Source organism: Colletotrichum jinshuiense, chromosome 6, assembly GCF_051148585.1.
Source record: "Colletotrichum jinshuiense chromosome 6, complete sequence".
Classification (NCBI taxonomy): domain Eukaryota; kingdom Fungi; phylum Ascomycota; class Sordariomycetes; order Glomerellales; family Glomerellaceae; genus Colletotrichum; species Colletotrichum jinshuiense.
Window position 1 is genome coordinate 2,139,580 of NC_139313.1, and position 13,354 is coordinate 2,152,933.

The 13,354-nt window shown below is 54.2% G+C and overlaps 2 protein-coding genes across 2 annotated transcripts; one reads left to right on the forward strand and one right to left on the reverse strand.

Annotated features, from left to right (window-relative positions):
- Positions 1-875: 875 nt before the first annotated feature.
- EsH8_VI_000553 (uncharacterized protein) lies at positions 876-2,969 on the reverse strand (the record flags this gene model as incomplete). Its single annotated transcript, XM_083271806.1, has 1 exon — positions 876-2,969. One exon carries the CDS (start codon positions 2,967-2,969, stop codon positions 876-878), a length of 2,094 nt encoding a protein of 697 aa, XP_083126980.1.
- A 2,428-nt stretch (positions 2,970-5,397) lies between these two features.
- Positions 5,398-8,678, forward strand: EsH8_VI_000554 (mediator complex, subunit Med16; the record flags this gene model as incomplete). The annotated part of the gene is made up of 8 exons (XM_083271807.1): positions 5,398-5,579; positions 5,636-5,990; positions 6,044-6,293; positions 6,340-6,779; positions 6,829-7,048; positions 7,103-7,222; positions 7,277-7,390; positions 7,438-8,678. 8 exons carry the CDS (start codon positions 5,398-5,400, stop codon positions 8,676-8,678), a joined length of 2,922 nt encoding a protein of 973 aa, XP_083126981.1.
- Positions 8,679-13,354: the final 4,676 nt, after the last annotated feature.

Genomic DNA, 13,354 nt, shown 5'->3' on the forward strand with positions numbered 1-13,354 from the left:
GTGAGCATGATGCGCACGCGCGTGCCACTCTTTGGTGGAAGCATGGACCGAGTGTGGGGGGAGGGAACGTCCTATGCAGCGCAGATAGCATCATGAAGAGACTGCGGAGCATATACCGCCTTGCAAATCACTTGGATGCCCCAAAAATGTGTCTGTGACCGGTTTGTAGCAGGCGTCTTTCACCTTTTGGCATCGATCAGGTCTTGAAATGGCGGGTGGCGCTGCAAACACTTTTGGGGGCTGGCCCCCCGAAGTCCCCAGCACAGAGAGCTTCCTTTTCCTCCCCAAAGTCCTAGGTCAGCGACTGCGGGCTCTTGGCAGTAGCTGGCTGTCGTTTCTTGGACTGCTTGTCGGTGCGTGCCCCAACAGGGGGCGTGGTGGTCAGCGCTCACCACGCCGTAGGGAGATTGCCGCTAACTTTACTTTCATGCCAGGTATGAGCATTGTTCAAGGGAAAGTAGTTATGGTGGACATGTCAGGGGCCAATGTTAAATAATGTGATTGCATCTCACACCAAGTGGTATATTAACGATATTGCTCGGTACGCCTTTATCTATCAGCACCCTCAGCGTCAGGGATTCGTGATGCCCACAGCTGAAAGAAGCCCTCGCTTGCGTAGCCCACATCGTGACTTGTGAGTCTCTCCGAGTTTGACAAACGCTGCTTTGTACAGGAGGGCAGATGATAATGTATGTACATGATAAGTAATGCGACACGATCCATGCCAACTCCTTCCGTGAAATACACCCTCATGGATCGCTACCGATGGCCCGAACTCTTCGGTGCCAACCGGGCGATGCCTTCTATCTCCAGTGACAAAATATAATGAACGCCAATGGTCACATGATCGGTGTGGCCGCCGCACTGAGCTGTGCTCAATCCACCAAGGCCTCCATGCCTCGAGGAATCGATTCAGGTGATATAGTGTCGGCCGACCTGCGTCGAATATGCATAGGTGTCGTAGGGCGTGCATCAGCGTTGTTTTTGCCGCCCTCCACCAAGCCACTAGCCTGAGGCGAAGATTTCGGTCGTTCCAATAACGATGGCCTTGAGATCATCCCGAAAGGCGGCTTGGATGACTCATTGTCGCCTTTCGACCCTTCGTTGGCTAGTTCTTCTGCGCATTTGTAGACAAAACTCTGGATAGGCTTCTCGACCACTGGTCGCAAGGGTGGAAGTTGAGAATCGGGCTTGTCCTCAGCGTATTTGAGGTAGTGCTGGTTGTCCAGTTTCCCTGCCAGAGTCTCCTGAGGCATATCGGCAAGCTCCCGATTCTTCTGGGTCTTGAATGTTTGAGTGACAGTGTTCTTGGGCGGCTCGGTAGCCTTCTTGTTGATCTTGCGAGGCTTCTTAACTGATGCCTTCTTGATCTTCTTGGCTGACGTATCGCTTCCTGAAGTAGCAACTTGCTGGCCACCGAAAGATAGCTTGCTTTGCTTCGGCTTCGTGGGCTTGGAACCCTTCTTTGCAGCCTCGGCAGCCTTGATCTTCGGGCTCGCCGTGGGTGTCGGTATGCATTGAACCGGATCGGCGAGCTTGCGCTTCTTGGCCTCGGCCGTGGTGCCAGACTCATGTTTGGTCGGCGAATCGGGCGTTGGCGAGATGAGTTGCACCTCGAGATTATCCCTGTTAAGTCTGTCCTGGCGTCGTCGCTCCTCTTCCTCGCTAAGGTAGGGCGATTGATCTTGGTGAGGCTCGTCAAACCGCGGTAAGGCGACCCAGTGAGCAACATCATCGCACTTCCCGCGAACCACTAGGTCCCAGCAGTCTTTAAAGTCATTATGCTGAGGTTCAGAATCAACGTTGATCCATGCAGTAAATCCATCTCTGCGACTGCGGGTGACCTGGCAGAGCTCCTTCACAAGCCTTCTGACGCCAGGGATCTTCAAACTGGTGCCAACCACGATAACTGCGTCAGGACGCGACTTCAGATCCACGCTCGACACTTTCCCAATAGCCTCTTCGTCCGGGTTGAACTCGTTGTAAAGCACCATCCTGGGGCGCAACCGACCAATCCCGTGACTTCGCCTTTGCTCGAACTGGGTTCGGAGTTGGTCGATTGTCTTGCACTCCTCACACAGTGGAGCCTCGTGACCCACGAAAAGTTCAGTTTTCAACGGCCTAATGTCGGTGCACTTTGAGCAGACCATGTGCTCGACACTGCCATGCAGTTGAATAGTTTTGGGCCAGGGGCCCTTGGTGTTAAGGGGAACATTCGTCTTCAACGGCTCCATGTTGGTGTCGATACAGTCGACGTTCTGGCTGTAGAGGCGCAGTAGTCGGTTTTCTGCTGCGAGCGAGGCTAGTAGGTGGTGGAAGGGGGTGGCTTTGGCCTCCTTGACCATGGTAGCCAGGTCGCAAATCATTTTGTGAAATTTTTCGGTAGATGAATCATGCTTGTAGACCGAGGCGTCGAACAAGTGCTTTCCGGATCCCTTCATTTTATGCTCATTCGGTAATGTCGCAAAGAGGCCCGTCTTGGATCGAAAATCGGGTATACCTGCCGAAACCGAGATTCCAGCGCCGGCAATGACAACAATCTTCTTTCGTTTCTTCAGCGCGGAGACAAGACGCGCCAAATTCTCGTCGTCTTCTTTGCATTCGTGCAGGTCAAGGTGTTCTGTAGTACGTTCCTTGGGAGGCGTTACTTTGCGCCGCTTTCGGGGAGGCTGACCATCGGGAGCATCGCTGGCATTGACATTGATAGAGTCGGCGGCATCGTCGAGCTTGATGACGGACACGGAGTCGTCGGCAGTCTCCAACTTGACTGGCGATTGGGCGCCGGAAGGCATGGAGGACGTCGGTGACGGGTATCGTTTGGACGCGTCGAGGGTGATTTCAGGCGATGGTGGTATTGACGGTGATTTTGACAGTATTGAGAGAGGCGAGGAAAGGACCGAATCTGCAGGAGAAGAGGGCTGGGGGTGCGCGTCGACGTCCATATTTGAGGAGGAAGGCGTTGCGTCCATTTTGAGGTCGGGGGTCGGAGACGGGGAGGAGGTGGAGGAGGAGGAGGAGGAGAAGGGAAGAAACCAGGAGACGAAGCGCATGTACATGGGCAGAGTTTCCTATACCATGGCTATTGTTCGACGTTTGATGGTGCTGTGTTTTCCTTTCTCCAGTGCTGATTTGAAAGGGTTTTTCGTCGTTCACGGGAGGGTGAGAAGTGTCGTTGAAGAAAGACAAAGTGTGGAGAGAGGACGGGCGAGGGTACCTTAACAAGTACACATCGGTCGCACCTGCACGCAGACGTACATGTACATGGATGGGGCACGGGGAAGGGGGCACGGGGGTGGGAGGAAGTGGGAGGGGGGAGCGGACGTGACTTGGAACAAGAAGCGAGGCGGCCCAGAGCCTGAGTGCCGTCAACAAAGTCAGGACAAGCCCGACCAGCAGATCCAGTCAGGGCCGGCGCGGCAGCAAAATGCGGGCGAGAGAGTGGGTAAAGGGAGGGTGAGAGGGAGAGGGAAAGTGAAAGGGCTCGGTGCGGTGCGGTGCTGCGGTGGCTAGTGCTGCTGATACGGTACTGGGTTCGGTGCGCACGCGCTTCTGTTTTGGTTCCGGCATCCAAAGTGTCGCTTAATCTCCCATTGGGTCCGGCCAAGTCAAGTTTTGTGTTGCTTTCTTTCTCCTCTCGTTGCGCCTCGAGTTAGTTGGTGGTTAATCCTCCTAACAGTTACTCCACCGTCTGTAGTTGCGACGCAGTACCGTTCTACCGTAATATGCAGGAAAGATACATCGCCTCATGCACTGCATCCTAGAGGTGTGCTCCCCTCTGGCTCCTCGCCCCCCCCTCTTGTTTGTTGTTCCGTTCCCCTCTCTTTCGCCTCATTGATCGTGCATCCCGTCCTCTCTCTTGTCCTTTCAGGAGCATGCGACATCAGAGATGATGACGAGAGCACCCCGCTGTTTGTTCCTCGTTGCCAACAAAATATGACTCGACGGGGGCCTCAGACACAATGGCTGCTTTATCCCGCAGACGGCCCTTCCTTTGAATATTGATTTTTCGAGTTAATATCTAAGCTAAGGAGACGCTGACACGGGCCATATATGGCATTATTCCTATTCTCCCATACCCCGTTGCTGCTACTGTTGACTTTTTGTGTTATTTTGTTTCTTGATTGACTGGCAGCATGCGAAAGAAACAGCTGTTGTGGGTTTGCAAGTCGGAATAAGCGTACGGCGGCTGTCGTCCAAGGTCGCAAGCAGCCTGTCGATCCAGCGGTGAGCTGCAGCTAAATGCACCCACTGCAAGATCTAACGTCCCTTCATGGTACCCAATATATCCGCGAACAACGCTGCTCGCTGCAGCAATCAGAATGATCAATCTCACGGCGGACGACGTGGTTTCTGAGGAATCCCGTCTCACCCGAAAATCAGAGTTGGCGACAGACGACGTCATTCTCTAAACGGGCTGGAACCGCGAAAATGAGCAGAAATTCAATCTTGATCATGGATATCGGGGTAGAGAGAGGCTTTGATGCCGTGCCCCAGCACCGAATGATACGCTCTCTTGTTTATTCCCTTGCTTTCGTCGCCAATATCACAGCATCACAATATCGGCGTGCGAGGCGGTCGGCTGAAACGCGGCCGAGTCGCGGGGGCCAGAAAAAAAGTGATGAAAGCACAACACCAATGCACCCGCAACCGCACCCACAGGGCGGGCGAACCGGACGGGGGTTGGACGCCCGTTGCTCGGAAACATTGACCTCCTGTGCCCTGGCCGCTGCCCACGTCAGTCCGTCTTCCCTGTCACAGTCGATGGGGGGCCCGGCCCTCAGTTGCAGGGGTCAATGGATGGACGTCACGGGTCTTTCAGTGTCCTTCTCCACGGCGCCGACATTGGGTGGACTGCCTGCAGCAAGCAGCGTGCTTCAGCCTCACTGTGGCTTGACTCCCACACGGCTATCTCCCGAGCTAGGTTTAGCTCGCGATGTGCTTCTCCACCCCCTCCTCCCTCCCAGGTGTGTGTGAGGTTGAGGCTGAGGTAACGCCAGGCCTGGTGGGGTCCGTTCTAGACAGTATTCGTTTCCATTGGTCCAGTTTGTCTTCCAGGAGCCGCGGTCCCCCCCCCCAATTTACATGGTAAGGTTGCATCTTTCTGCCCACCAGCCACACCAACCATGAACTCTTATCCATCAGTCTGTCAAGGCTCAAATCAAAGCCACACAGAACAGAACGACATCTCTTCGTAGTGCCAGTCTTGTGCGGAAAGCTTTCCTTTGGCACGCCATTGTATGATACGACAAACCTTGTTCGATCCATTGTATAAGATGAGCTTCCGCCGGCTCTCAGAGTCGTCCTAACTCAGCCCTGCAGCCTCGCCCCATACCGTGCCCGACTGACACCTCTGAATGCGCATGCGCATAGACGCAAAGTCTTGGAGTAATAGCACATATGACTGAGGAGAAGATGCCGCTCATGCTCGAAAACGGCATGAATGGGTCTATGCAGGTCGATCAGCTCGACGTCGACGATCTCTTCGGCGACGGTGTTGGTCTGTCTCTTCATACGGCCCGCCCGCCGACCAAACACTTGCGGCAAAGAATAGATGAGCTGCGGACTCGCGGTTGTTGCCAGTGAGAACCCACCCCGGTTACACCCTTTCCCTCTCGAATTCTCACGCGTATTGCAGGGGAGTAGCATGGTCCAGATCCGGTGCAATCGCATCTATCTCTCCGGATGGAAAGTCCTTGGAGGCCAGGTTTCTTCGCTCCCATCCCGACGACGGCGACTGGGGCCTCAGCGAGCCCACAAAGGTTGATCTTATCAGTATTAACCCTTCTAGCCCCATCGTACATCTTGCTTGGGCCTCGACTGCTAGTCCGGAACTCGCCGTCATCGATGCGACTGGCCGGATCGCTATTCTAACCTACTCAATCACACTGAACCGCCCTTTTGCAACACGGAAATGGGACCATGATCCAAGTGACGATCTTCAAGCCATTGTTGGAAGCTACTGGCTTCCGCTTGCTCCCCAGAGCAAGCAGGTAAATAGCATTGAACGTCCTCATCCTCTTCACGCGACTGACCGATCCATCAGTACTACGTGAGCCACGGCCCGGCCGTAAAGGACGGCAACTCATACCGCTATGAAAGCTCATTTGTACATGCCTACGGCCCGTGGCACCCAAATCCTTCAAAGAGCGCTCTGCTATGTGTGACGACGAACGGTCATCTAAAGATGTTCTGGGCTCAGAACAACAACAAGATTGAGGAAACGACACTCGAGCTGGAGAGCGTCAATTCGTCAGATGACTTGATCACACACGCAGCGCTGCATAGCGACAAGAGTCAGTATCATGTATTTCGACGGTGAACCCCGCTGACAATGCATAGGTAACCTGTGGATTGCCTTGGCCACCACCTCCAAACAGCTGCGAGTTGTCCGAGTTGGCATCCACTGGGGTTTGCCGCAGACTCAATCCGATAACAAACCGCCACCAGGCAGCCAGTCTCTGAACCCAACAATGCAAGAGAAGCATGTAGCCATCTCTAGCTGGCTACCCGGCGGTCCATCTACCACGCCGATCGACTCCGCCGCGAACCAACTTACACACCTGGAGATTCTGCCTTCAACCATGGATCAGACTGGTCAAGGCTGGGCTCCGCTTATCATTCTCGCCGTCCGCACATACGTGCCAACACCAAACACTCCGTATCAGGAAACACAGAGCATTATCGACAAATGGGAAGTCCTCAATGACCAACCTCAAGGTCTTCATCCTGCTTTTGAGCAGCTGGGAAGCCGTAGAAACAGCACAGGCTCGGTTCCAGCCGTAAGTTAGTTTTCATGTCGGAAAGTATTTGCTTCTAACGTCTTCAAAGCCGACCTCCCGACTCAAGAAACACGACCCCGTCGTTGTTAACAAGGCCATCATCGGTGTTCACACTCTTCAGTACGGCAGAGTTGTTTGTTTTGCCTTCAGTGATGGTTCTGTGGAGTATCGCGACAGGTTTACTCTGCAGGAGATCTACAACGAAATGAATCTTGACCGAGTTATGACGCTGAATCAGGTGGGCTTCACTTTTCAAGATGATTCTCCCTGTAGGTCAAATTTTCCGTCCTAGATCTCCGAAATTTGACTGACTCGGGCTTCAGGTTTACAAATGGCCTTCTCGCCCACCAACTGTTCCTTGGTCAAAGTACAAGATGATGGCAAAGTCAAATGGAGCAAACTTCACCACCCCTTGGGTGATATTGGAAACTCCAACCAAGACGGTACTTACATCCCCTCGTTTACTCTCCACGAAAGCAAAAGCTAAGAATGAACAGCGCAATACGCCGCCACGCTGGCAGCTCTGACGGTAGCTGCTTCGACAGCAACATTCAACAACATAAATTACGACGATATCCTAGCCGTAGCTCGACCGTATGCAGACAAAAAGCGTACGTTTGCTCGACTCCAAGACAACAATTATTGCTGACTTGTACAGGCTTCACCTTCGACTGGATCAACGAAATCGTGCGCATGCTGAAAGTCCCGGTTGACTACTCCGAGGACACCCACCACGATAGCCTCGTTAGAAACAGCTCGCTTCAAATGTGTCTTAGCATTCTCAACCATCTTGGGTACAAGGGCATGTTCCAACCGCGATCTTTTGGTGGCAAGTTCGCCATGCTGGCTCTCAACGCGCGCAACGTAGTTATTCTCATCACGATTGCGAGCAACACGCCCGTCAACTTCCGCGAAAAGCTCAGCCCACTCGATGAGCACGAGGTCGTCGACGCACTCTCCGGCTGCGCGAAGTGGTCCCTGGACCTGCTGTCCTGGCTTACCGACTCCCTCTTCGCGCTCCTCGACGACCCCCAATTTATCGCCCTCCTCACCCCGCAGCGATTTTCAGAGATGAGCGCTTATCTGCAATCTCGCTCCGACGTATCTCTCCACCTCCTTTTGTGCTCTTCCACGCGCGGCTTTCTCTCCGCCGTCTGCCGCCGTATCCTCCACCTCGAGATCCTCTCGAACCGCGCCATAGAGTTCTATGAGCGCCGGGCTGCCATGCAAAGCGCCACGGACCCGGCCAGCCAGAGCAAGGGCCCGCACGTCGTTCTGTACAAGGCCTACCAGAAGATGCAGCGCGTCACCTCGAGCAGCATCATCAAGGTGCAGGAGTTTGATCGCCTCCTCACTGTCCTTAATAACGACATCCGTACCGTCTACCAGACCTCGCTCGCGTCTTTGGCGAACAAGAACCCCGCGGGCCCTGGTGGACAGAAGGCTATCGACGCACAGATCAAGAACGCGCAGATCCACTGCGAGCTCAACATGCTTCTCGCGTCATCGCCACCACCGGCCTTCCTTGGCATGCTACTCAAGTTCTTCAATACTGACCTCAAGGCGTACCGCGCTCAGGCTGATCCGTCCAAGCTCTTCTTCGCCGACTTTGACCTCCTCGAGATCGACGACGACCGCCGGGCGCTCTCGGCTCGCAAGGCTAGGGGCCGGTACATCGACGTCTTCAAGCGTGTCGAGTTGGTTGGGCCACCGGTCCGGGGTGCAAAGGAGGCCGAAGAAGCCAAGACACCGCAGTGGAGACGGTGCGTTCGCTGCTCTGCTGTTATGGAAGACGTATTTGGATCGAGACCGGGCTTCACATTCGTCTTGGCCCAGCAGAGGAAGTGCTCCTGTGGCGGCCACTGGGGGCTCCTACCCCGGGGAGCTCTTATACCCTGAACCAGCAGGCGGAATATCTCGACGTGATTGTGGAGCGAGAAAGAAGTCAGCGAAATTCCAGCACGTGTTGTTGACCATTTTGGGTTGATGTCTCCTTGGTTGGAAACGATATCTAGGTGTATATATTGCTTTTAGGATAACCCACTATTTCCAGCCTAAAATTACAATCTTAATGGTCTGCTGATCTCGTTTGACTTGCTGCCACCGACCATTCCTCTCCAATACCTTACCACCTGCATCGTCATGGCCGAAAGGGAGATGGCGAGCTCCCTCTATATCTTGGCCGGGGTGGCGGCGGTGGCCAGACTGGGTGGTCATGGCCTTGTTCAGGGGCACTGAACATGTACGTAAGTATGTAGAATGCAAGTGAATAGCTTGTCATGGAGAGAGATTTAGGACTTAAAACGCGGATAGTCGACGGCGAACCACGTACTACGCCGAGTTGCACATGATTTGTTGCGGCCTTATTCCTCCTTTTCCTATTGGTTCCCTCCTTGGTGATATAGGACGACGGTTAACACAGAAGCTAACTGCCCATGCCCTCTTGAAATATTTCGGCTTTCAATATCTCCGGCCTTCCAAGGATGCCGAGAGAGTGTAGGCAAAGCATCCCCACAACGGGATCACGGTACGACTGGAAGGAATGTGAAGAAGAAGGCTTGAGATGTATGTAGCCTGACGGCTCGTGGGGAAGGGGGGCCTTTCGGATCCTGCAGGAAGCCACTCATTCAGGATCTTGTCTCCAGCCCTGCAAGTCATTGACCCCCGTTATCAACCGCACGCGCGGCCGCTCGCCTATCTTGCCTCGCAGTCCTATTGATCGCCCAGGACAACGGGTGAGAGAGTGTAGGAGACTTGCTTTGTCTCGGGGAGAGGCCCATGGCCCCCGCTCATTCGACATTCCGTCTGAATGGGAGACTAGAACTCCTCCCCCCGAGTATTTGTGCGCCTCCTCTTCTGCCCCAAAGCCATGCATGTCCTCAACTATCGGTGACGGACAGGTGGGGTGGGGGCCCCCAGCGATCATAACCCGACAACTTCAGCCCATTATCAATAAGTTGCAGAAGCTGAGCCTCAGTGACTGGCCGTCTCGGTATAGCCTAACCCTATGGTTTTCTTGGTTCGGAACCAGGAGTTCGTACTCCCAAAGCGGCCTGGCCTCGGGCCCGTTGAGATGTGCGCATTATCCCTCATATCGCTCATACCGAGACTTTGGAAGACATGTGTTGGCTAGCCCAGGTTTAAGATTGATCATCATGCTATATCATGGCTATGAGGTTATATCTGGAGATTAGTCACTGCGGATGGGACATTGGCCATTATCAGGACTGCCGAGGCGTGCCTTGGCCCTACTGACCGACGAGGTCCCAATATCGGCGTGTCGTTAGCGTCGGCAGACAAAACACCAGGCTGTGTCCGGACCTCAGGATGGCACACGGGGTAGTTCGCCCTGCGAACCGCTTCTGGCTTGGCCGGTCATTATCTGCACCACGCATGATCGTCTGCAGGCGGCTCCTCAGGGTCGAGGAGGGCAAGCCACGACCACGCCTCCCCCTGACAGGGCTTCTTCCGCCGAATGGAGATACGAGCATGCGTACAATGATGCGAGCCGGCCCCTCAATCGTGCTCCAAGGCCCAGGGGCAGTTGGACGAGGGTTTCTAGCCTTCCCTTTGGAGTATAATTTCGTGTGCCACATAGCCTAGCTCCCGCCTCTGCACCGCTGTGTGATGTAATTTAACATTTTGGCCATTCGACGGTGTTTCCTCCAATGGTTGTGGAAGCCGTTGAACATCTTTACCATGCCGAGACAAAGTTTTTTCTTTTGCTGAATATGCAAAGCAACATTGTTGGCTCCTTCCTTTCTTATCACATATGGTGGGAAACGGTGTGGCATATCCCCTTCACGTATCCCAGTGAAGCCCATTCCGGCACAAGAGGGCAGTAATAACCATGGTTGACTCCGGCCACCGAAAGAGGTTATGGATACTTGGGCTTCGCAACGCCCCGTTGGTAATATTATTGCTGACGAGATAACACAGCACTAGTCTCATAAGAGCACAGCTTGCAGAGGGGTCTGGTCAAGCCCTTGAGAGGCGTATTTCCTGGTGCGGATCATGAGTCTCTGCTGAATGACGTGACAAGCAGCCAGGAGGTGATTCCTGGGGGCGAGCATTCAACCCCCTTTAATCCGGGGAGATAGATATCCTGGCGACTGATAGTATGACAAGAAGGATTGATCAATACGATCTGGGCTGGGGGCCGTTCGACACCCCTGCCAGTGACCTTTAATGAGGATTCACGCGTTCTTCCGTCAAATGCTCGACAGATATGGAGACGCAGGCCGTGGGGGAAGAGGCAGCTCAGCTTGAGCACGGGCTCTAAGCTGACAGCGGAAGGAAACGAAGCGGCTCCAATACCGTGCTCCGAGCCATCCCAACAACTCCACAACTGCCAGGCACAACATTACGCTAGTTGACTGCGTCGTAAGTTACTTGCCGCAAAGAGGACGAGGCGCCGATCAAAGTACTGGTTCTAACTTCTAGAAGGAAGAAGGTCAACCTGGATACCAGCGACGAGGACAAACAGCCGGGAGGCTTGGTGCAGCCGACGGACCATGAGTCCAAGTGGGACAAGTAGTAGGGCAGGTAGGTTGGGCGCCCCCCTGCAGGCCGAGATGAAGCACTGGTGATTTGGTTGCACGACGTATCATTACAAGGCGAGCGTGCCGGAGGATTTCTGTTTCAAGAAGACCTACCTCTTGGCGAAGTATTACGGTATTATGTAGGAAGTGGGAATGCTTGGCCGGCATGTGGGACTATAGTATGGATGCGCGCTCAGATGGTCGAATAGCCATGGAGAACGACGAGAGACTGGGATACTGCGTCGCCGATGAAACAGAACTCTAGAGCAAGACTTCGTCGATGGCAATTTGCAGCCGGCGATACGGAGTAACATGTCATGTTTTGCGGTGCGATATGTAGGTCGAGGAGCGAGACTCACAGGGTGTCTTGAGTTGTGAGTGAGAAAGCCAGGGTGACGGTAGTGTGGAGGGATGATTGATGGGTGACAGTGGTTTGGAAAAAGCAAAAAAAGGCTGGCTCTAAATGCAAAGATCCCCACCTGTACCGCCGCTGGCTAGACCGGGGACCTGCCGGGCTCCTGCCGGGGGGGCATATCGGCCAATCATGTCGGGAGAGCTTATCATGACAAAGTGCAGTTACTCGGCTACATCGACCTGGTGCCCTTGCTTTCTTTTGTCGCTGGGATGCCAGGTTGCCTTCGGTCTCCCATCAGGATGGTAGCGGCGGGACTGGCTTCCATCCTTGTTGGCTTTCCAAATCCGGCGTTAGGCGTTTGATATTGCTGAAAGAAGATGGGAAGGACGGCCGCGCAGTCCAGGGGCCTGCCGATGTTGAAGCAATTCGCCGCAGTCCGCAGTACATCATCAGCATCGAAAACCATTGCAGACACCAGAGGTGATGCAAACGGAAGCTGGTAGAGCACAAAACAAAATGATAACATGGTCTACAACCAATGCCAACCATGGCTTGTCCCAAAATTCTATCTATCCGGCATCGCATAAAGTGCAGATTTTGAGTTCCCGCCCTGCCGCAGGAAACCATCAGCTCAAGTCCCGCCCGTTTCAGCGGGACATGAGATGACGGCCTACTACGCCATATTCCGTCTCAATGACTGCTCAGTCACGACACGACACGCTCGCTAATGCGCAGATCTTAAAGCCTGTTTTATTTTGTCTCTTGCAAAAAAGACATTAAACTCTCTCAGTGTTTGGCCAAGACTCTCTAGTGAGACGGACCCTGGCGTCCTTTCCTTCCGAGAGCACATCCGAACATTCTCCCGTCGACCTCCAACAGCCACGCTGCCACAATGGCGGAATTAGCCAGCATGTGCTTTTCCTGTGCGACGGTTAGCCGGCACAGTCGCCCGCCCGCAAACAAAGGCTCAACCGTTGCTCCGTCGCCTGCAGACGGCTGTGCCTGGCCCGATCTGACATGCCCTGCGGCCGCTTCACCTCATCCAGCTGCCGTTTTGATACTCCTGCTCAGTCACATCACGCACAGTGCCTTGCCCGTCACAACGAGCCGCAGCCCCTGAGCTCTGCCGGTCAGTTGGTCAGGTGGCACGGGTACAATGGGCGCCATTGTTTTGGGTATCCCACTGCCCTTCACTTCTCTGAACCCTTGGGGTTCGAAACACCGAATAAGCGGCACGAACAGACCGAGCGTCGGACCTTATCCCTAGTTGCTTTGTGAAAAGCCACAGTAAGCTATGCAGTTCGGCGGCGGGGTAGTCCACTGCTGTCTCGGTCTACCCAAGGTTGGAAGATTTCAGCCTGCAAAAAGTTCGGATAACAGCGTCTCGTGTTGGGAGAAAACACCGTTGAAAGGGGTTCGGTACCATGGTCGGGCCAACAATGGCACAAAACTCTGTACACAGCAGATGGCGGATACGGGTATTTCTGTCGTGCCTGGGCAGCTATTGGCGGCGGCATCAACGGCTGCAATTATGGACGTTATCTCATGCCACGCTAGACCCCTGCTTTGATAACGACGGGCCTGCAGGTTTCTAAGCCCCCCCATCCATCCTCCGCCACCCTATGGCGATTTCGACCCTTGTTTGACAGGGAAGGCCGTGGTCAGATTAATGAAGCACA